The 23,369-nt window shown below is 42.9% G+C and overlaps 1 protein-coding gene across 3 annotated transcripts in view; it reads left to right on the forward strand.

Moving 5' to 3' along the window:
* The first annotated feature begins 40 nt into the window (after positions 1 to 40).
* Positions 41 to 23,369, forward strand: part of LOC100545215 (band 4.1-like protein 5) — a 34,567-nt gene continuing 11,238 nt past the window's right edge. Inside the window, exons 1-14 of one of the 3 annotated variants that reach the window (XM_019617251.2) lie at positions 41 to 150; positions 540 to 724; positions 8,185 to 8,289; positions 12,650 to 12,692; positions 13,810 to 13,888; positions 16,252 to 16,296; positions 16,598 to 16,650; positions 18,952 to 19,072; positions 19,482 to 19,569; positions 20,188 to 20,276; positions 21,117 to 21,186; positions 21,900 to 22,069; positions 22,708 to 22,814; positions 23,312 to 23,339. In XM_019617251.2, coding sequence (XP_019472796.1) covers positions 545 to 724; positions 8,185 to 8,289; positions 12,650 to 12,692; positions 13,810 to 13,888; positions 16,252 to 16,296; positions 16,598 to 16,650; positions 18,952 to 19,072; positions 19,482 to 19,569; positions 20,188 to 20,276; positions 21,117 to 21,186; positions 21,900 to 22,069; positions 22,708 to 22,814; positions 23,312 to 23,339 — 1,178 coding nt within the window. In that variant the 5' untranslated portion in view covers positions 41 to 150; positions 540 to 544. The remainder of the gene's footprint in view (positions 151 to 539; positions 725 to 8,184; positions 8,290 to 12,649; positions 12,693 to 13,809; positions 13,889 to 16,251; positions 16,297 to 16,597; positions 16,651 to 18,951; positions 19,073 to 19,481; positions 19,570 to 20,187; positions 20,277 to 21,116; positions 21,187 to 21,899; positions 22,070 to 22,707; positions 22,815 to 23,311; positions 23,340 to 23,369) is intronic. The other 2 variants (XR_002116805.2, XM_010713905.3) reach the window with 2 other exon arrangements.

Raw genomic sequence — 23,369 nt, forward strand, 5'->3', positions numbered from 1 at the left:
CGAGCGGCGAGAGCGGCCTCGTACGGAGGTGGCGCCATGGCCGCGGGTGGGAGCTCAGGCGTCCAGCCGTCCGGCCGGGGGGAGGTTTCTGCGATAAAATCTGTGTAAAACCCTTTGGTCTGCGAGCACCACAACGCCGCGAGCTCCGAGGTTAGTCTTCTGGCTCGGAGGGCAGCGCTGCGGCTCGTTAAGAAGGCGTTTGGTGTCAGCCATGGGCTGTACGAGGGCTCGCGGCGCCGGGCTGCGCCCTGCACGGCTGCACGTCCTCCGGGAGTCGCCGGCAGTCACTGGAGGCTCGAGCTCCCCGAACGGCGCGGGTGTGTGCAGCTCCACGGACGCCCCGTTGGCGCTTCGTTAGAAGCGCTTGAGTTGGAAGGGACCCTTACAGAGTCACCTAACCCAGCTTCCTGCAGCCAACAAGGAAATTTCAATCCTTGACGTCTTTTTATTTCCGACCCTTTCTTAGCAGTTCGAGTCATGATTATTATGTCTCTCATTCCCACAACAACATAACCCAAGCCTTTTCTCGCATTTCCCAGCCAAGATGCTGAGTTTCTTCCGCCGGACGCTGGGGCGCCGCTCCATGCGCAGACACGCAGAGCGGGAGCGGCTGCGTGAAGCCCAGAGGGCTGCGACCCACATCCCAGCAGCTGGAGATGCCAGGTCGGTCATCACCTGCCGTGTGGCTCTGCTGGATGGCACCGACGTCAGCGTGGACCTGCCGGTACGACCCTGGGACGATTCTGCTTGATAGCATGTGTTGAGCTGATGGAGCTTTTTGCTGTTTTGTGGGTTAGATACGGGGTATCTGTTTGTTACTGTATTAGCATTGTGCTTTGAGTTCTGCCAAGTCAATGGGCACAAAAACAATCGTTGAATGTCCCGAGTTGGAAGAGCACCGTAAGGATCATCGAGTCTAACTCTTGGCTCTAAAGGTATTGGAGAAACGGCTGTTGTCATTGCTCACCACAACTTGTGTTGCCAGGTGTCACTGTGCTTTCAATCAGTGCTTTCTGGGGTGTTCATGAGCTACGGGAAAGACATGTAGGTCCTGGAGTGCATCCAGAGAAGGGCAGCAAAACTGCGAGTGGTTTGGAGCACAAGTCTCACAGGATGCTGCTGAGGGAACTGGGACTGTTCAGTCTGGAGAAGAGGAGACTCAGGGGAGATCTTACTGCTCCCTGCAACTCCCTGAAAGGAGGTGTGACAAGTAGGGGTTGGTCTCTTCTCCCAGATAACAGCAATAAGATGAGAGGTGATTGCCTCAAATTGTGCCGGTGAGGTTCAGGTTGGGTTTTAGGAAACTTTTCTTCTTGGGAAGGTTAGTGAGGTACTGGCACAGGCTGCCCAGGGAGGTGGTGGAGGCACCGCCCCTGGAGGTGTTCAGTAAGAACCGTGGAGATGTGGCACTGAGGGTTGTGGTCAGCGGGCATGGTGGGGACGGGCTGACAATTGGAACAAGATGATCATAGAGGTCTTTTTAAACCTTAATGATTCTATGATCTTTAGAAAGCACGCAGTAGTTCTTGACTGGATGTGCGCATAGCCAGTCACCGTTGACACACAGCAGAATATCAGGAATTATTTGTTGGGCTGTTTTTGTGTATGCCTGGATGCAGTTCTTATCTTCAGCATGGGAGGGGACAAGAAGAATTCTATTTCCTTCTCCTCCTCAAGGCAGATTGCTATGAGACTGCCCTTGCTGTATGTAGTGCTTTGTTGGGAGTGAGGTGTTAGCCACTGGTTTGCATTTCTAAGGCTCCTTTAATGTGCACGTGTCTGTGTTTAATGATACGCCTGGGTTCAGTCCACAGGACAAGCAGTAGCAACAGGAGCTTTGTGCTCAGGTTTTCCATGTCCCATGTTGGCGACTTGTGCAGAGCTCACATAGCACAGTTAGGAAGCTGTGTGTCTGTGAGGCCTTCTGAGCAGTTCTGTAGGATTTAGCCTCTAACAGCAGTGGTGCTGGTGTTGGAACTACTGGCCAGAAAGAGCATTCAGAGCAGCCATTCTTAACATGATTTTTCTTTCCTTCCTCCCTTAATTCAAGCACATTTCTAGAATTGAGTGCTAGGCAGCCTAAGGAAAGCCCAAAGGGGTGCTGAGCTGAGCAGTGTTGTGTCCTGCTGTATCCAAAAACCTGAGTAACACAGTGTGGGAGGAATAGTTGGGCATCTCTGTTTGCCAAGTGGCCGTATGGACAGGCATTTAGAAGGTAATAAAACTAATTTATTCATCTCTGAAACAGCGTAATGGACGTGTCCAATGCTGCCTAGTGCCTAGGATGTTTGATTTGAGGCCAGGAATGCCCACAAACACTTTATAGAAAGAGTTGCACTTAAAAAGTACTTGGGTTTAAATGAGTGTCTCCAAATAACCAGAGTAGGAATCTTTGGGGCTGAAGGCGCCTGTAACAACATTTCTGAGGCTCTGGGGAGCATAAATTGAGCCTGAAGAGGAGTCGTGACCTCCCATCTGGGCTATAGACTTAGGTCAGGGTGTAGTGGTAACTATTCTTTTTTGCAGGAAACAGTCACTTTTTTTCCACTGCTGTTTTTTTCTTTGTAAGCCAATAGAAAGCCTTGTCCAGGAACATCTAGGTTCACGAGTAACAGTAAACAAACAAGCTAAATCTGCATAGTAAGGTGCCATAATTACAGCCCACTGTCAGCGGCTGACACACTACTTCCTTGGTGATTAAAATACAATAAATTAGAAGTAAATTAAATGTTTAATTTCAGACTGTGTCTCACATTGCTTGTATTTGGAGGTTGAATTGTGAGCAGGAAGAGGAAGGAGTGGAGGGTACAAAATCCTGAAGAAACAGTGTTTCTTTCTAAAATCTAAAGCTAAATGAGAAGCCCACATGTGCTCACGGAGGTGTTTTTTCCTTTTACGAGAACTTTCTGTGAGAATAATCGGCCCCTTTGAGCTGAGGCATTTTCCAGGACTGGTTCTGTTACTTTGGCAGTAGGTTTGGTTTAGAATGGGCCCTTGTTTTCTCAGGCTCCCTGGGATCTGCCAGTTCAGTCGTGCGTAGTGCTATTGTCTAGCTCAGTTCTGCAAAACCATCTTACCCAAAAGAATAAATAACAGAAAGTGTTTCCTAAGACTGAATCATTCAGCAAACAAGTTACTTCACAGCTGGAGAAAGATCTGGCTTGGCAGGACGGAGAGGGCAAAAGCCAGTGCTTCACCTTTGTTAACCCACAGTAGAGAAACACTTGGTGCTGGCATGACTTGCTGCTGCCACAACTGTTGCTTTCCGCAATGAAAGAAGATGTTGCTTTCCATATTGCGTTTGTCCTTGTTTCCTTGTGCCCCTGGGCAGAACAAACGTGTGGTTTTTTGGCAGCCGGGCAGTAAGTTCGGGCAAGAAAACGCTGTGAAAAATAATCAATGTGATTTTGTTCCGCTTCCAGCTGGAGCCATTCTCCAATCTGGCTCCCCGTGTGCCTCCCCAAATGTGGTGAAGAAGCACTTAGAGACGGCGTAAGATTTATGCTGGCTTGTTAAGCTGTAGCTCTGTGAAGAATGTGCCACTGAAAGAACAGTATTCCAGAACTGTGCCCGTTCTTAGGGCTGACTACATTGGTGATTGCTGAATTTCTGTTTCAGTCATGTTCCCTGTGGCCTCTTGTGTAAGCCGAGCATGTTTTGGAGCCTTTTTAAGGAGCAGAGGCTGATGTTTTGGCAAATACTGACAATGAAACAAGAAGGGTCGTGTTGTAAATGAAGCAGTTGAGCTTAATTTATTAAACAGAGCCAGGGCTTGAGCAGTAACCCTGCTTTTTGTCCGCCGGTCTTATCTGTGGTCCCTGTCAAGCCCCTTCATCTGTCTGCTTTTCTATTTCTTCTTTCTAATCAGAAAATTGCCTAACTTGAACTATTCCTCAAGGCTACAGCCGTGTGCAGTACGTAGACTGAATTCTTTGCGAAGAATCTACGTATTTTGCAGCTGTGTCAATGATTAAAGAGTCTCGGTGCTATGTGTGCTATTTCCTGTCACCTCGGTGCGTTCAGAACGGGGAGTGTGAGCTTCACACAACTCACCACAGCTCCTCTGGGGCAGATGGAAGAGTTCCTTTTTTTCCCCAGTCTTCATTTTGGATTCTAAGGTTGTGTTGGGACCTGGTGGTTCTCCCTGTCTGTTACAGCTGGTTTTTATTCTCCTTTTAGAAGCCTGATGTCCAAAGGCATTCAGTGAGTTTTGTCTGACTGTCATATGTAGTAAAACATGGAGGCGTTGATTTTGAGGTTTGGTTTTGCTTTGGTTTAGAAGCGTGTGGATGGATTTATGTGGAGAACAAGTGCAGCCCTGCAGCGGCAGGCGTACGGGAAATCCACGCTCTGTGGAAAGCAAGGACTTTGTTTAAAAACAAAACAAAACGAAACAAAAAAACCCTGACCCCACTTAACTTATTAACCCGCAGTTTGCATAATCTTCTGGTGGATGACGGAGCGTTAATTATGTTCCAGCTGCTGTGTATCCAACCTGAGTTTGAGGCAGGAGTTACCTATAGGCAGCTCCTTCAGGTGCGAGCCCCAGGTAGGGAGGATGGCTCAGTTGGAACCCCAGCAGCTTTCTGCCCTGTATTCCTTCCCTCCACCTGCGTGCCGTTCAGCATGGGGATGGTCCTTGTCCTTGTTCTCATGGAGTATGGTTTAAACGAGGTCTTACATAAACCAGCTGCAGAATGCAGTAGAATCGTAGGATTTAGCCAAGCTGTTCGCAGTTTTGGAGTATTGCTTACAAAATAAGATTAAAAGGGCTGTACTTTGTTGATTATATAAAATTAAGGAATCACAGAATCATAGCATGGCCAGGGTTGAAAAGGACCACAATGATCACCCAGTTCCAACCCCCCTGCTGTGTGCAGGGTCACCAGCCAGCAGACCAGGCTGCCCAGAGCCACATCCAGCCTGGCCTTGAACGCCTCCAGGGATGGGGCATCCACAGCCTCCTTGGGCAGCCTGTTCCAGTGCCTCACCACCCTCTGTGTGAAAAACTTCCTCCGAATATCTAACCTAAACCCCCCCTGTCTCAGTTTAAGACCATTTCCTCTTGTCCTATCACTATCCACCCTTGTCAGCAGTCGAATCTGTGTGGAACACCACAAAATGTGGCAGCAAACCATTAGCAGTGCTGCTGGCTTCTTGTGTGGAGGGAAATGATCTGTGCTGATCTGGCTGCGAGATCAGAGATGTGTTGTGATAGTTGTTTTTACTTAATAATCCAGTCTGGTTTTCTAAGCTCGTAAAATACTTGTGGCTCCTTGCTTGAGTATTTGTGGCTGTGAATATGAAATACAGACTGCTTTCTGTAACACAGATACTGCTTAAAGAGAAAATCTAGCAATGCCAGAGATGTTGGAAAATTTAGTTTTGTAGCAGGCTAGATTTTAAATTTTCAAACTATATCTCAGCTGGCAAAAAAACAGTGAGTAAATAAATAGCATTTGTTTGTGTGGGTGTATTCAGACCGTGACATTTTGGATGCTCAGGGGTGGCCTGGTCAGCATTTGGGGTTTGCTGTGCTGCAGGATGCTCAATTGTCCCCAAGGTTTAGCATTCCTGACTTGCTGCATAACGGTGTGTTTTGGCCCAAGCACTGCTTTCTGCTGAACTGCCCCGTGATGAGTTCAGGCCAGTTGCAGAGACCCTGGTGTGCTCTTCACCAAGCTGAGAACCCTGCAGTGCAACGCCAGCCCAAAGTGTTTGGGACAGGTGCTTAGTTGCTAAGGCTTAATGCTGGGCTAGCAACTCAGAAATGTTTATATCAGAAAAAAACGTTAGGAAAGACAGAAATGGATTAAATCAAATGTGTGACCGTAAATTGGTCTGTGCTGGGGATCAGGTAAGAGTTCTGCCAAAACAAGCTGGCAGGTAGGAGTGTTCTGAATCTTTACTCTTCTCCTTCTAGGCTCAGTAAGCCTGAGCACAGTGCACTGAAACCCTTCTGTACGGTATTCTAATGGACTTAGGGTTACGGCGGGTGTTGAAATCAGCTCCCCTGGCTGCACGGAGCAGAGTGGTTAGCAGTAGTTCATTGGCAACTATTAAGCAGGCTGAAAATATTTGTCCTGCGAGAGCAACCCCAGCCCTGCTGCAAGGAGGGGAGAAAAGGGAAGAGCAGAAAGTAACAGCCAGGTGAAAATGTCATTTACATTGAGTATTGCCACTGGAGAATTAGGGGAACTTCCACCAGGTCACGCAGTGGAAGTGTATCTTTGAGAATGGAATAAGGAAGCCTTGAAGAGTTTGAACTTAACACCGGGGAGCGTGTGAAACTTCTGCTGACCTACACCGAACGCACAGCTGAGGGTTTCAGTCACATGCAAAGTGCTGCATAATTAATTCTGTGCTGACAGCTCGGTGATTTAAGTCAGAAAGCAGCCAGCGGCCCTGGAAACCTCCCCCCGCTGCTTCGGAGCTGTTCTCCTGCATTGCTCGCTCTGAGCCCACCCCCAATGAACCTTCGGTGTGCTGCTGAGAGCGGCATCCTGGTGAGCTGCAGCAGGGAATCCACCCGTGTGCAGGTGTGCCTTTCACTTGTTGCTTCCTCAGATGGTGTGTGCCACAACTCCGGCTCCCAGTTAAGCTGCTCCGGGGCCGGTCCCCAGGAGGGCTGTCAGCCTTGGCATTTGGCTGGGCTAAGTGGTTAATGACAGTCCTAAGGAGTGACTTCATGCAGAATTGAGAAGAATCTCAAATATTCTGCGGAACAAGGTGGAAATGTCCCTTTAGTTTTAAATCGGGTGCAGAATGCTTTGTGCGAGATGAAGCCTTCTTCTAATTTTGCTGTTGCAAATGATTTAATTTTACTCCCATCTGTATATTGTGTGCTTAAGAAGAGAATATAGTATGCACCAGGAGCATCTCAATAGACCGGTGCCTTGCCCTTTACAGACAGACATCACTGACTCAAATCGTGGATGAGATGTTTTTACATGCAGGTAATTTGCCTTAAGGCTGCTGCTGGGAGAGTCTCTCTGCTGCCTAGCAAATCTGCCGCTGTCCAAAAAGCACTTTATTTCATGTCCAAAAAGCAGTTTATTTCACATCAACAGATAAAATTGCCCGGGATGAGTTTGGTGAGGTGTACATCTCAACATAGTCATTGTACTTTTTTTTTTCCAGTGTATTATTATGAAGGAGTTCTTACCGTGAAAAATGCATGTGGTATCGAACCTGCTTCGTGTTATTTACGTGCTTTCTCTTTAAAAGACTTAATTAATTTTTGATTTTTTAGATCATCACTTTAAAAGCAGTGTTTACATGGGACTGGAGCTAAGGTTTTGTCATAAATTATGTATGAGCATATGCAGTGGCTTTTTGCAGCTACAAGTTGAGCTTTATGTAAATGCCTTATCTTAAGTACTGTTTGTTGAAGTTCCTTGCCCCAGACTGTTTCCTGGCAGTCACTAGAAGCACTTGCTAATGGAATGCTATCTCCTAATTCAGCCTGCTTTTCTATCCACTTCAGAACTTGTGAGTTGCCCAGACAGCAAACTGGTAATTTCTACAGCAACTTCTCCTATACTTCACTCTGAAAATGTTTCACTGTGTTAGATATCGTCAGTGATACTAGTTGTGTTTCCCATTCCTTATCAATGGATAAGGAAAGCCTGAAAGGGACAGTGATTAAATTATATCCTAACACTGTCAGCCTTGTCGAGTCCACGTGAACACGTTCCAAAAAAGGGCATTATCACAGAATCACAGAATGACCAGGGTTGGAAGGGACCTCAAGGATCACGAATCTCCAACCCCCTGCCACATGCAGGGCCACCAACCTCCCCAGTTAATACCAGACCAGGCTGCCCAGGGCCCCATGCAATCTGGCTTTGAACACCTCCAGGGACGGGGCATCCACAACCTCTCTGGGCAGCTGTTCCAGCACCTCACCACTCTCTCTTTAAAGAACTTCCCCCAACGTGCAACCTAGATCTTCCCTCCCTAATTATGCATGGCACATAAGGATATTACAGATGCTTCTTGTGAGGTGTGTGTTTGGCATTCAGAAAAATAGGCATCACAAAATGTGAGAGAAAAATCTTTTCCAGGTTATATTCTAGGAAGCTTAATTTTTGAGTCATCTTACTTTCGTAACTACAATATAAAGCATAACTTAGATAAGAGGATAGATTGTGCAGTAGGTATTAAATCCTTCTGTCTTTTCAGAAAAAAGCCAAAGGCCAGCTCCTGTTTGAGCAGATCATGTATCATCTGGACCTTATAGAAAGCGACTATTTTGGATTAAGGTTCATGGATTCTGCACAAGTGGCGGTGAGTAGCAGCCAATCTCAATATTAAATTGCAATATTGACCGAAAAGCCAAAAGAAAACTGAAGCTGTGTGTTGCAGGTAGGAGGATATGGTTGTGTACCAGATAGTTTGCACAGAGACCTCTTGGAAGCTTAAGTTTGTAAAAGTGTAGCTGCTTTTGAAAACAGCAGCAGAGCATTGCTTGTCATGGGCACCCACCCTTCTTTCACATGCACTTGTATGGTTTTATGTAGGTCTTCTCATGGCTTAGCCTGCAAGGATGGCTCCTTGTGTACTTCCTTATTATTTTTTTTCTTTTGTGTTTAAGTGGAATGTTAGGATACGTTAGTGCACCTGTGTGTGTTTGTAAGCCTGATGGCTTCTGTTCAGAATTACTGAGATCAAGTTTTGTGTTCAACCTGTAATCGTGCATTCCTCTTTTGAGGAGAAAGCATTTGACTCTTCAGCACCCGAAGCAAACTCCATGACCAGAAGGACTGGCTGCTGCTGGGAGCAGGGAGGTGTAGCTCTGAGGAGGAAAAGACTGTTGTGCTGAGGAGGGGGATGTTATTTAGAACCATGCATACCTCCTGTCAGCAGAAATTAGAAGGCAGTCTACTGCACACCTCTTTATATTTATAAAAGTCGCGTTAGCTGTGTTAAGCATGCACAGTCAGAGGTGATGATAGTAGGTATTGTTATAGTGAATGGCTCCACTGCATCTATTTGTCCTCTTCAGAAGAGATGTAATTTGCTTTAGATCTTCTGACTTGTGGCATCTGAAGCATTTCTGTGAGCTCCTAGGATCCTGTGCGGCGTTAGTTGTAACTGGTGGCACAAGCTGTGTGCTGAGCTGTTGGCCCGGACTGTTTTATTGTCACGCAATGTCGGTTCGTCCTCAATCTGTGAAACCTGTGAAGGTTTTCTGTCTGAGGAGTGGCTTATGGCTCACTTTTGTCCAACGAATTGTTGCTTTGTCCAGACAGCCCTGATGAGTACCTGATAGCACACCCTGTACCAGGTACAAAGCGGTTTTGAAGTTTTGTTTACTTTTCTTAGCTATGTATGAGGCTCGGTAGAAGCTACGGTCTGTTTAAACTGGGCATCGAGGATACTTTCTTTGTAACAAAGCAGGAAGGATTGCTTTGTGCCAGGAGAGCTGAGCACCACCGCCGGAGAGAACTGCTTCAGGAACTGAGCAGCAATTGTGATGGCAGCTTTCTTGCAAAGAGGAGCTGGCACGTCCTGGTAGAAACGCGGGTTGGTGCACAAAGAAAACCTCCTGGAAACAAAGGCAGGGTCTACAAAGTGACTTTTCAACAGTTACTTAGCAGACCTGCTAAATCAACAGCAGAAGAGTCTGGTCTCATAGTGAACAGGGCTATCCGCTAGCTCTGAAGGAAGAAATCATTTCTGCTACCCAATTTAAATCTAATTATATTGCTTCACTGCCTGGTTGCACGTGAAGATAATTAAAAAAAAAAAAAAGTAAAAACCCTGAAAAGCTAGCAACGTGTAGGTAGCTGGAAAAAAAATATCTGAGAGACACTGCTTGTTTTGATTACAAGTGAATGTTCAGTAAATCACGTCTATACAAAGGATACTATTCCAAGTATGTAGATGCCTTTTATTGATTCTTTTGAACTTCAGTGACTGGTCAGCGTTCAAATTTATGATGTGCTGAGAAAAACAAAACAAAACGTAAGACAAGCTCTTCCTGATATTTTGCACTTAAGCATTCAGATAGTTGTTGAAAGAATTTGTGAAGTGAAAAAACTGTTTTTTTTTTCATGTGATTTCTGTGTTAATTGCTGGTCTGATGGATAAGGATAGTCACAGTAAGAGGCAAAGGAGGTATTTACACGTTTGTTCACAGCATGCCAGGCTTGATCTGAGTGCTGCTGAAGCCAAGGGAGCAGGTTATTGTGAATTTGAGCAGCTTTGGTTCAGGCTGATGCTGAGCAGCACAGCATGCCCAGTGATGGCACCTAAAAAGATTGGGGATAACTTGCTGGGCTTTTGGCTTTCCCCGTAGCCATATGGAAAAGAAGTTTCTTGTAAGGAAGTACTGACTGCTGAACTTAGGAATTTACTAACTGTTTAAGTTGCAAGCATCAAAGACTTGCTGTTCCTAATGGAGTGATAGTGCACAGCTCTGTTCCTTCAGCAGCTGTTTTGCCTTCTGTAGCATTCAGTGCTGGAAATGGCTGTACGGCATCGCACCAGCTATGCAGCCAAGAGGTTCACAAACAGGGACAGGTTTTAACCTCACCATCTTAATTAAGAACAAAACAGCAACAAAAACTTATTTGCCCTACCTTCTTGAACTGTTGCTGGTTTTTTAAATTATTATTTCTGAAGAAGCAGACTGTTTCAGTAATGACTCTCAGTTCTTTGTTCCATGTGCTGCCTGTCATTTAGGGAGCCTTATCTCTGGATTTTAGCAGGAGGCTGCGTTGTACAAACTCTCGTCAGAGTGTGAACTTAAAGGATCTTTTTGCCAGGTCCACTTGAATTCCATTTTAATCACTTGGAGTAAATCTTAAGTTTGCTGATGTCTGTGTGCATCCATGCACATGGTGGGTTTTTTCCTTCCTTCCCCTCCATTGGAAAGCAGTTGTTTCCCTTCTGCCGTGCACCCCCATCCCAAGCTGGCTCTGCAGGCAGCAGCCCTGGTGAGCAGACTTGGACGCTCAGTGCCTGTCTTGGGCCTCCCAGAGCCTGCACTGGAATGTGGAGGAGATGAGAGAAAGCAGAAGGGCAGTGAGGCGGGCACACAGCTGCTCTGGTGGTCTGCAGAGGCTCTCTCAGCTCATCCTGTGTCTAAATCACCTGCAAGCCTCAGGTGGAAAGTGTATGTTGTTACGGTGGAGGGAAGGAGTCAGTCAGTTCTCTCAGAGCAAGTGAGTTTGTGGAATAGGAAAAAGAGATCATAGCATTTTAACTTAAAAAAAAAAAAAAAAGTACTCCATTTTACTGGCTCTGTAAGCAGAGCTGACAAATATTTATTTCATTCCTCTTTAAAGTTCCTGCTTTATTTTAGAAATACTAGATAACATTTTAAATAGCTGTCTGTAGCTACTTTGTGTACATGACTATTAAGGGCATTTGCAGCTGTGCGCAGCGCGGCGGTTGGTGGTGTTCTGATCTGCACCTGATCCATTAGTCCCTGCATCCTGGCTGTGTGACAGCCCTGCCCCGAGTGCAGGAACAGGTTTGCACTTAGCACCACAACCTGGCAGTGCCGGTTCTGTCTCATAGCCCTGTTGCTTTCCTGCCCTCCTTGGGGCCCGCTCGGAATTTCGCGGCACAAAGCTGAACCGAAGGCGTGCTGCCAGTTATGGAGTTTGTCTGTATGAGATGTGAGGTGCCGTTTGGGCTTGGTGTGGTGATGCAGTGTTACCTGGGCACTGCGAGCACCCAGGACATGGGGTGCAGGACAGCTTGTTCAGCCCATGCCATTACATTGCATGGGGTGCTAGGATTCCTGTTGCACTGAGTCACCTCTTAGGTGCTGCAAGCTGTCGAGGTGTTGATGGCCCTCCAAAGCAGGTCTCTTCTGCTGGCTGGGTGCTGGTTTCCCAACTTTAATTTCTGGTGTAAACACTTCAGCAGTGGGAGTTTGTGCAGTTGTGTTAGGAAGCATGGCATATACATGTAGGAGTTTCTCTCGGCCTGCCATCTACAGCTTACTTTTCACATGCTCTTATGTGCAGTCTAAACTAAACCATTATTTTGGCTTCAGATAGTCAGCCTTTATGTCTAGTATAGAGCTTAGAATTAGCATTAGTAAATGAGGAACCAACTTCTGTCCTCCCATGTGACGATTGCTGAAATGTCAGCTGCAAATAGACTGGAGAATCGTGTGGAGCTGGCAGTTTTGTTCAGACATCCAAAGCTCTGCTGTTTATATACTGCACTCGAGTGATCAAAAAAGAAGGACCAAGTGACAACAATATTTACTTTCTTTGTCCTCTCCACATCTAAGTGATCGCAGCTGAGTCAGAAAGTTGGGTTCTGGTTTCTGCCTCCATGGATTACTCTGATTATTGATGTGTGGGGTCAGTTTTTGGTTGGATAGGGTGAATTTTTTAGTAGTTGAAAAAAGAAATAGTGGCAGAATGCTTTTAAATGGATGATACGTTCTTGACAATTGGATTTAAACAAGGTACGTCAAGATGTTTCTGTTACTAACATTTGCATTATAAATTTTTGACTGAAAGTATCTTCAATAGGCACTGAGAACTGTGAATTGTAAAAGATTTGGATTAGACTATTTTTATAGACTAGTTGTTTGTACAACATGGTGTTCACTAAAATGCAGGGGTTTTTGTTTGTCTTCTGTGAGATCTTCTTATTGATGAATGCATTTATTTTTCAGCACTGGTTGGACAACACAAAAAGCATCAAAAAGCAAGTTAAAAGTAAGTGTCCTTCCCATTTTCTCTTTGAACCACACACTGAGCAGGAGGCACAGAGTTGAACTGTGAGGTGGGAAAAGGACCGTGCTCAGGGAGCAGAACACAGGGACAAAACCCAGTGTGTAGCTGCTCACTGCTTAATGACTTCTTCCCTCTACAGCTCATATTACTTTCATCTAATGCCCTTAATTAAACATGTTAGAGGCTCATTAATTATAGTTTAAATAGAGACAAGGCAGCTGAAGGTGCTTTAGCACCACAGATCTTTATCCTGTCTATAGGAAAACTTGTCTTGGAACCTCCATCCCCTGCAGTAGCCCAGAATGCCTCAGTCTGTTTGAGTCCATCACTCCAGTCATTACCCACTGTACAACTCTCATTGTGGCCTATTTGAGTCTGTGGTCCTTGTTTGGGTAATCTGGGACATCAGCTGATTTCAGCTGATTTAGTCCAGCAGCTTCCTCTCTGTCTGATGCAGGAAGTCTCTGGGGATTTGTAGTGCTCTTATTAGTAAAACAAACATTTTGGAAGCACCAACAGAAAATTCCTACTGTCAGATACAGGAATGTACAGAGGGCTGTGCGTTTTTAAAGAACTGTTAAACCATCCTTCTGCTGGATTAACCCTTCAGTTTCGAGAGATGATGATTCTTCCACGGAAAGGTCTGTTATATCTCCCCTCAAATATGTCAAAAATTTACTGGAATATACAGATCAAAATTGTCAATAGGTGCGTGCTTCCCAGAGCTATGGAAAGTCACCGGAGAGGCTCACAATGTACAGTGTAGGGATTGGACTGACCACAGAGCCAAGATCCTCAGCTTTCTTGGATGGAGCCCTTAAATGTGGGGATTAACCTAGATTTTCACGTGCTTGGCAGGACGCATCAACTTAATGTGATATGACTCCTGGATTGATGTGTAACACATACAACCTTTTTGTGTGTATATTTAAGTGTACTTTCACCCTGCACTTCCCTGTCACAGAGACATTCCTAACTTAAGACCTTGTGGTAGGACAGTGCTGATTTCAGTCAGTGTTTGAGATGTGATTTTGTGTAATAAAAAAAAAGTCTCACCCGGTACATGTTAACTCTGTCTTGAATGAATTCTCCTTTGCAGTCGGCCCGCCATACTGTCTGCATTTTCGTGTCAAGTTTTACTCGTCAGAGCCCAACAATCTGCGTGAGGAGCTCACAAGGTGGGATGGATTTTGTGAAGGGGGTAGCCATGAGAGCCTAAAAAGGGCCAGGAAAGTGTGGCTTTTGGGTATTTCTTTGAACAGTTGTGCAGTGCTTTGGAGAACTCCTTAAAGCTGATGGCTTACCTGGCTGTTGGTAAATGTATCAGTATTTGCTATATTAGTTTACGTACTATTTTTCATTACGCATCTCCAGCGGCCGCTCTGTTTATATGCAGTGGACAGACGTTTTTACTGATGTGCTATCATTTGTCTGTATTCTGCTGAATGCATTTAGTTTTAGCTGCCTGTTTTTTTATGCAGAAAAGCACTGAACTGCATGCTTTGCTTTGGTAGAAATAAGGTTGGTTATGTTTCATTGCGTCTATGATCTTTGCAGTGGTCACACAAAGAGAAAATGCTGTTTTACACTGTTTTGAGGTGGCTGACAGTACTGCCTGTGGAGGATTGTACTGTCAGGTGAGCAGATAATTCTCTTGTTAAAAGCATTTTATATATGCTCGTTCACAGTGCTGCATTTCATGTTGGACTGAGACATATTTGGGGTGCTTTGAAAGGGAACACAAATTACCATCTGTCAGCTGTATAAATCTGTTGTGAAAAACAGCGTTACTTCGCATTGTTGTCACCACTGCTGATGATCCATTTTGGAGAGAAAACAAAGTTGTTACGTTTTCTTGACAGCTGTAGACACTTCATACCCCCAGCCATTTATAAGAGTGCGAAGTGGATGTGCTTGGTGTTGGTGTTTATCTCTGTGTGAATCTTCGATCTGCGCTCCAGCCAAATCCCTCAGAGTGCCACCAGGAAGATTACAGTAGCATTACCCTTTGCAACCATATGTACTCTGTGCAGCTTCTTACTCACGTCTCTTAACTTCTTGTTAGAATTGTGTAAATTTCTTCTTGGTAACCTGGGAGGAACGTTTTACTTCCTGATTTATGTTCCCAGAGCAACAGATAATTATCTTTAAAAATCATAATAATAGGAAAAGTTCAGACCAGTATCTGTCTACCAATCTGAAACATTTTCATCTGTCTTGACTGAGTTCTGTCAGTCAGACCTCGCTGTACAGGTTTTAGCATGACAGAACTGAAACCTGAGGGCTTTTAAACCCTGTCTATCTGCTTAGCTAATCCCCCAGACCAGGAGTGCAGCACGCCTGTCTTCTGTCTTGAGAATGTTTCACGAAGCTGCAGTGGGAAGAGGAGCTCTGCTCTGGGTTACTGGTGATACTATGGCTTTCCAGGAGTTCCACTTTATCTTATGGTAGGACACACAGCTGGAGACTGTTGTCATCAGCTTCCACAGGTGCAGCTTGGTCACATTTTCTGCTGGTTTCCTGCTAGATGCTACCAGGCAGAGGTCATGTAACACAGCCTGAGCAAGGGAAGTGTGCTTGAATTGTTTGCAAGTGTTGCGTGGCAGATAAGTACAGGTTGGTCACACCCACTGCACACTGGGAGTCTGTGCTCATTCTTTGGATATCCAGGGTCACTACTGTACAAATGCATTCCTTATGTAGAGGCCAGGTTTGGATAATGAGTGCTTTGTCAAAGTACTTGTGGATTTCTGAGGGACCTGCAAAAAAAACTGCCTGCATCAGTTTCACATCCATGTATGTGGGTATGAGCAGACATAAGACACAAATGATCTTAGTGAACGTCAGGGCTGAAACAGAAACATCATCTTTGCCTTTGTGTAAGGCTTCTGTTCAACTGCAGTGGAATTCAATCTGGATGCCATTGCTGAAGTCATCCTTTCAGCTGGTGAGACTGCTTCTGTTGTTAATGTAAAGCTGTGCTATAATACAGAAAGAAGGCTGTGGTGTTGGGTTGGAAGATGGGTGCTGTACACTGGAGGGGGTAAACGCTTTTCGTTTAATGCTTGCCCAGTTTACACAAGAAGGAGAATACTAAATAAGGCAGTGATGTAAAATCTACCAAAGCTAAATTTAACAGGAGAATCGCCTCTTTTGACCATCTGGTCATGATATATTGAATGAATGCACCCCAAAATGCAGTTTTGGCTGACAGGACGTGCTGCTGACTCACACTGAGCCTGCTGTCACCTGCATCCCCATCCTTTTCTGCTGATCCTGATGAGACTCATTTAGATACTCCGTTTTGTTTTTCCATGCAGGTGTATAGTTCAGCTTCTGACAACTTCCAGTTTGGGGTTTATGTCATTTGAAATGCGTGCCACACTAACCCAATTGATGAAGCATATTTAGTGCAATTTCTTCTGTCTTGAAAAGCTATGTAAGGAGTAGAAAACTTAAGTTTTTCAGGCTCTAACTGCTTTCTCTTAACTGAGTGACACATTAGAATTGTTAATCAATGACTTCTCATTTAATCCTGCAGGTATTTATTTGTTCTGCAGCTAAAACTGGATATTCTGAGTGGAAAGTAAGTATTCCTGATAAACAGTCTTTTGGACAACTACATAGTGATTAGCATAGGATTTATTAAACTTCCATATTTGGATGACTAGTAAGTTTTGCTAAGTAATGAATTTTTCTTTAGAACTCTACTTTTGTTGCATGAGTAGTGCTCATTTAGCTTGATACTTGTCTCATTAGTTTAGTGAAAATCTACTAATCCTTTTTCAGTTTTGTACCAAATGTTCGTAGTTTCTCACTGTCAGGTGTATGAGTTGTCTGCTAAATAGTGCCAGAAGAGTTTTAATGAGGCATTTCTCTTCTGGCAGGTTGGAATGTCCTTTTGACACAGCCGTCCAGTTGGCAGCTTACAATATGCAAGGTGAGTAGGTGTGAGGGGGAAGAATGAAGTTGTCTGAACAGCTTTGTGTATATATATACACACACACTCTTCTTACCTCTCCTTCTGGTATGCAGTGAACAGGTTCTGTGCAAATATTAGCAATCCAGTGTGAAACAGAACTGCTCTCGAGTGTAATTTTGATGATTGTGTGTATAGAAAGTTACTGATTCCTTAGAAAACAGAACAAGGAGGTTCCAAGCATAAACAGCTTTGTCCTCAATTTGTTTTCTAATATACTTTTGTGCTAACTGTATTAATGAGTTGCCTTTGACTTCTGATTCCAGCTGGGAACTCCCTAATCCATGGTTTTCCCTGAGAGCTGCGGTGTGTCCTTTACCTACTTGTGTAGGTTGTTCATCATTGATCTTTGTGGCTGGTGTTACTTGAGGATGTGATCTTAACGAACGTGAAGCTTGCTGTAGTTGCAGAGAAACCCACAAAAGAGGGGAAACTTGAAGTTCCAGATATATCTGGGTTATATCCTTTTTGAGGATATAGCAATGAGGCCTCATTCAACCCAGTTTGAGTCTATAAACACATCCCAGAATCTGTTGTGGAGCTGTGGTACGGAAAAGGGAATTTGGAGATGTGCCATGTGTTTGTGCAGCACAAATTCTCTGTGCAGCATTCATCTTGTAAAGCAGTGTACTGTTGCACTTGGTGAGCAGGAGTTAGGTAACAGGGCCAGGTCACTGAAGTTCTTCCTCGTACGGATATTTTCCAAAACATGTTTTGCCCTTAAGGGGAGGAGCTACTAATCACGTGTAGGTATAGAGAGCTGGTGTTAAGCTGTAAAGAAACCTTTTTCCCCTGTTCTTTTGAATGGAAGAAAAATAGATAGAATACAATCTGTAGTTAAAAATATTAGCATTGTTAGAGCCTAAAGATACGGGTTCAGTGTGTAACTTTTTGGAAAATCTAAGTGATCTAATTGGGCCATATACACATTTCTTTTTGTGCTGGTCTTTTCTTTCCTCCCTCCGCAATGAGGCCTGCAGCAGGGCTTTCATCTTGCTGTCTGACAGCTGTGTACTTTATTTAAATCAGCTGGAACCCAAGCTGGCTTTGACAGCATTCCTTTCAACAGAGGCAGGCGTTTTAGTGGGAGTAAATTATTATGGAACTACAGACTTCCTCTGTCAGCATTTAAAAAAAATAATCAAAAAGAAAAGAAGAGAGAAGGAGGGGAGCGAAAAGGCTGTTAATATACCCACTGTGTTCAGATATCCAAGGCACATCATTGTATTGTGTGTAGTTTGTGCACCTGTGGAATACTTTATAGGCTTGACTTTTCCATGTCTTTCCAAATACGTTCCTTTCTTTTTCCCGTGTAACATGCGTAGTTTCTTTTTGCAGACACAGTAATTATTGGCATTTATTAGAAGATCAAGTTCCAAGTTTGAATTACTTCTGAATTTTTGGATAGAAGTTGAACATCAAGAAGCCACTTGAAATCAATGGGAGGAGCAAATACGTAGTGACTCTGAAAATCAGGACTTCCTTGTAAAAGTTTCTTAACTGATTGTCAGCGTTTTAGGCATACTCAGTCTTTCCAGCAGGACTTGTTAGCATCTGTGGAAAAAGAGGGCTGCACTTTGACATAGCACGCCCACTAACTAGTATGTTCCAGTATGCTCTCTAAGTAGCATCATTTCTTGCCCCTGCTGAGCGTGCAGCAGTGTACTAGATGAGCCATTTGGTATTGACATGGCGGGCCTTGAGAAAGGGAAAGAGAAAAACCACCACCTGTGTGATGACACCCTGATACAGAGTAACTTTAGCGGGATGGATTTATAGTCACAAAACCAAAAATTAAGTTTTAGAGCAGGACAAATAATTCGCGGAAAGCTAAAAACTGTTTTTGCATTTTACAAATTGGAATATATTTTAATAAGTTAATACAGAATTCCATTGTAACTTGGGTCAGCTGTTGGCTCAGTGGAGACATCAATGACAAAAAGGTTGAAAATTTTCTACAAGAAGAATAGTTTCAAGGATGTTGATAACTTCATCTTATAACAAGCTTTTGTACTGCTTTATCAACAACACGTTGTAAAATTAATGCAAAACTTTTGTGTAGACAGTAAAATAATTTTTGTGTGTGTGTCCGTAACTTCCTTGTCAAAAAAGGTGACATTGCAATTACAGGGAGGACTGAGAAGAGGAGGGGGAGCACAGAAAGAGGCATAGTATCTAAACTAGAAAAGGACACACAACGGTTCCTGTTCATATTTTCTGTCTTTATGGTGAACACTGTTTGATAATGCTGTTCTGTTACAGCTGAACTTGGAGACTACGATCCTGCTGAGCATGTCCCTGAGCTGGTATCTGAGTTCAGATTTGTGCCTACTCAGACTGAGGAGATGGAGCTGGCCATCTTTGAGAAGTGGAAGGAATGCAGGTACAAGATTTTCCACTGCATGCCATCCAAGTGTTTGCAGTCATTTTTCTATGAAGTGAACATATTAAGAAGATACTGCCAATGCTTTTTTCTTGTTCTTATAGAAAAATGTAATCCTAATGTGTTTCTGTCATATTTTGTAAAAGGATGTAATATGAAAAATGAAGCTTCCCAAAGGTCTGAGTAAAACCATGAGGTTGCAGAATCTTGAAATGCAACAATTTTTGCTGCAGAGATTTCAAGTTAAAACTTTCAAAAGTGGCCTTCATGTTAGTGAAGGTGAAGGAGGGTCAGCAGTGCTTAGGTTTTTCACAACCTCTCATGCTTTCTTTTCCTCTTTCCTCATATGCCAGTTTTTTCTTTCTGTGCTTCTTCAGGCATCAACCTAACGGCAAAAAATGTATTTCAGGGGGCAAACACCAGCACAGGCTGAAACTAACTACTTAAACAAAGCTAAGTGGCTGGAAATGTATGGTGTAGACATGCACATAGTCAAGGTATGTTTAACCACAGCATGGTGACCTTTTGAAATGATAATGTTAGCTTTGTCCAGAGTTTAAACACAGGTTTTGCTCTGAGGGAGAAAAATGGAGCGCAGTACTCATCTAAAGTATGTAACAAGTGATGTGACTTTCTATCAACATTCCGCCTTATATTGTGCTTTTCTAGAAGATAGAAATCCAAGGATATTTGCTCTGTATGAAATGTGCACTTGGTGTGGCATTCTGTTGTTTGTGTTTTGACTGAGAGCTAAGTGCAAATCATAGTAATGAAATTAAAAGTGACCAGAGTCCAGTCAGTTACCGTTTGAAAAACTGCAAATAAAAATAGATCTTCTGTGGAGAAGGACTGCACAAAGGCAGTCCTCATTACAAAGACAAATCAAGAAACTTGGGTTTTCCACTTTATTTTGTCTTATTGAAGGGATGCCATCTAGAAAAATCCATTGCATAAGATCATTGAATGCAGAAACACTTAGGACATCCTTGTTGCACTAAATAACCAGATGCATGTTTAACTGTAACACTGGGCAAATAAGCTATATTAATCACTGGATAATGTGAATATGTAGTCAAACACTGAAATGAGCATGATTTTTATTTTGTGGCACTTAGGCAAGAGACGGCAATGATTACAGCCTGGGACTAACCCCTACAGGAGTTCTTGTCTTTGAAGGAGACACAAAGATTGGTTTGTTTTTCTGGTAAGCTTTCCAATTGTGCATTGAGATACAATTTATATCTTCACTCTTTCATTTCTTTTGCACTACCCACTTTTTATTTTTTCTTTTTAACATGAGAGAAGTGGGAATACTGGGTACCTGCAAGACCTGTGAAGCATTTTTACAGTATCCAAAACCAATTTTTTTTATCATATACAGAGAATGAGCAGGCAGATGGTGAGCGGAATTTCATTGTACGAATAGTTACTTTAACTTAGTTCAGTCCTATAAATTTTGCAGAGAAACACTTACTTTGTGGCAAAAATACTATTTGTGTGTCTTATCAACTCAGTACAGGAATCCCTCCATCGTTGTCTAGGTATTTTCTTGCTGGTTGGGTAGGAAAGTGGTTACATTTATGTCGTACCGTATTGTCTGCTTTTGGAATTTTCTGAAACAGAGCCAGATCTACGATAAACTCTGCAGGCTGTTTGGGATTTTTAATAATGCATTTAATAATGCATTAGAAAGGTTTGATCTGCCTTTGTATCCTTATGAGTTCAGTTTTGTGTGCTTGTGGAAGACGAGGCATGCAGAGGTATTTGGGGGAAGTTTGATTTCCACTCAAGTAATTATTATTTTAATTCCGATAGATCAAACTGTTTGGAAGTTGCTTTTTACTTTAAAGTTTCTACTGAAGTTTGAAAGTAATGTATTGCCATCCATGGTATAATGAAGCTCTGCTGCCTGAACTTAAACCACCCACAAAAAAGGGAGCAGGGAGGAAGGTAGAAGAACTTGGACCATCACGTCTAACCTAGCTCTCACTGAGCTGCTATTGAGAGAGCTGAACATAACCTGTTTTTTCTGTTCATCTTTCAGGCCAAAGATAACAAGACTTGACTTCAAGAAGAACAAACTCACTCTTGTTGTTGTTGAAGATGATGAACAGGTAGATAACAATCTGTTTACTTACATCTCAATCTTGATTATATAGTACTAGTTTATATATTCCTGATCTGTAAATTTTGAGAATTAACACGGATGCCTTCCAAGATTTTTGGTTGTGACTTTTTGTGGGGACCAAAGGGAGTTAAATGTGAAATAAAAAAGCTAAATCACTTTTTTCTCACCCTGTTTTTAAAAGAGGAATACCTCATTAAACTACTGAAGATCAGATAATTTGGAAACCATGCACTGGTTTTGGTGCATTGTGCAAGAAAGTTTTTCAGAAGGCCAGGTAGCACTTCTAGTGGATTGAATTTTTTGGACAGATGCCAGAGTTGTTCCCGTGGGAAGAAATTGCTCAGAGCTGAGAAGATAAAAATGTGAGCATTGTTAATTCGAAGAGATCAGATTTGGAAGTGAAACCAAGTTAGCCTCATAGACTTTACCCTTTCTATTATAATAATAGTAATAATAATGTCTCTCACTTGTAGTTAGTCAGGATTTGCTTTGTGAAATTTAAGGGTGCTGGCCATTCCCAGCTTAAGACATTGTTCATTAAATCTTCCAAAGAAATTAATTTTTCTGCCTTAAATATTTCTCTTTTATCACAAATTTTAGTATCTATTAAAAAAAGTATTTTACTTGGCCTGCATTTAATTGTATCTTTCATTTGTTCAAGCCTCTTCCAAATCATTAGCGTACTTTGTGTGTTTTAAGGGGAAGGAGCAGGAGCATACTTTTGTCTTTAGACTGGATCACCCCAAGGCTTGCAAACACTTATGGAAATGTGCAGTGGAACATCACGCCTTCTTCCGGCTCCGAGGTCCTGTCCAAAAAAGCTCAAGCAGATCAGGCTTCATTCGGCTGGGCTCCCGGTTCCGGTACAGGTCTGTTGGGTCCATCAGTTTTCACTCTGAACTTGGTGGGTAGTGTGAGGCCAGTAAGAATTATGAGATAACTGCAACTAGAATCACCCTGGTAATGCGTACTACAGGGAAAAAAATAAAAAGAAAAAAACGAAAACAAGCCCTTTTCTTACAGAGTCCTGAGGAAAACAATGTACTGAAAATGCTTCTGGAAAATAATCCTTGAGGAAAGAAGGCTTGCCTAGGAATTAGAATATCTAGATGTTATTATTTTAGCTTTGTTACTGTCTTTTTCTATGAACTTTGGCAAGCTACCTTAAGTTTTATTTTCTACTAGAATTTTCAGCCTTTTTCTGTCTGTGTATGTACCATCACCAAGAAGTGAGCAAAGGAAAATTTGCTCTCTCAGCAGCTTAATGTTTAAGAAGTCTTTGCTTCAGTTTTTTGTTTTGGGAAAATGGACAAAGGATAGATGTCATAAAATTCCTTTTTTTGTGACTTTCTGAAGTGTTAAGTTTGGGACTTTTTTAATAGAACTGAGATCTGATTATTAAAGTATGAATTTAAGTTAGAAATGTAATGTTTTTGTGAACAGTGTCTCTTTTCCATCATAAAAAGTGATTTAACCTGTTGTTTTGTTTTTCACTTGGCACTGTTAGTGGGAAAACAGAATACCAAACCACCAAGACCAACAAAGCCAGGAGATCAGCATCCTTTGAAAGGAGGCCCAGCAAAAGATACTCAAGACGGACACTACAAATGAAAGGTAAGCTAGTGACATTTCTTTTTGAGATGTACAGTCCACTGTGATGATCTCCTCTAAAGATTATCATATCCTTAAAAGGTTCTGTGTAGGCATTTTTCTATAGCTTCTCTTGAATTTTCAAAATTAGATTTCTTTTTCAGAGGTAATTAGATTTACTTATTCAGGAGGTAATCTCTATTTGTCAGAAAATGTTTGTGTCCAAAGCACAACGTGCTGCCTGTCAGCATGTGGTGCTCACCTTGTCTCTTATTCCTCCCTCTTGCAAAGTGACCTCCAGGCAGATCTTTGCTTAAATCCAAATCTTTGGTTTACTCTTGAGATTATTTATTTTTATAATTTAAAACTTTATTTTTCACACGTTATACATGGGATACATGCAGCGCTTGGTCTTTAGTTGCCTACTTTTACTCAGTGCTTGACTATGTTAAAAATATACTGTGATATTTAATTGAAGGGTTAATTACAAATTTTTTAATTAACACTTTATACTTTTGCAGCACATGTTGCTAAACTTGAAGAAACGAGGTAAGATGCATTCTGAACTTTTCTCTTTGA

Source organism: Meleagris gallopavo, chromosome 7, assembly GCF_000146605.3.
Source record: "Meleagris gallopavo isolate NT-WF06-2002-E0010 breed Aviagen turkey brand Nicholas breeding stock chromosome 7, Turkey_5.1, whole genome shotgun sequence".
In the NCBI taxonomy this organism is placed as follows: Eukaryota; Metazoa; Chordata; class Aves; order Galliformes; family Phasianidae; genus Meleagris; species Meleagris gallopavo.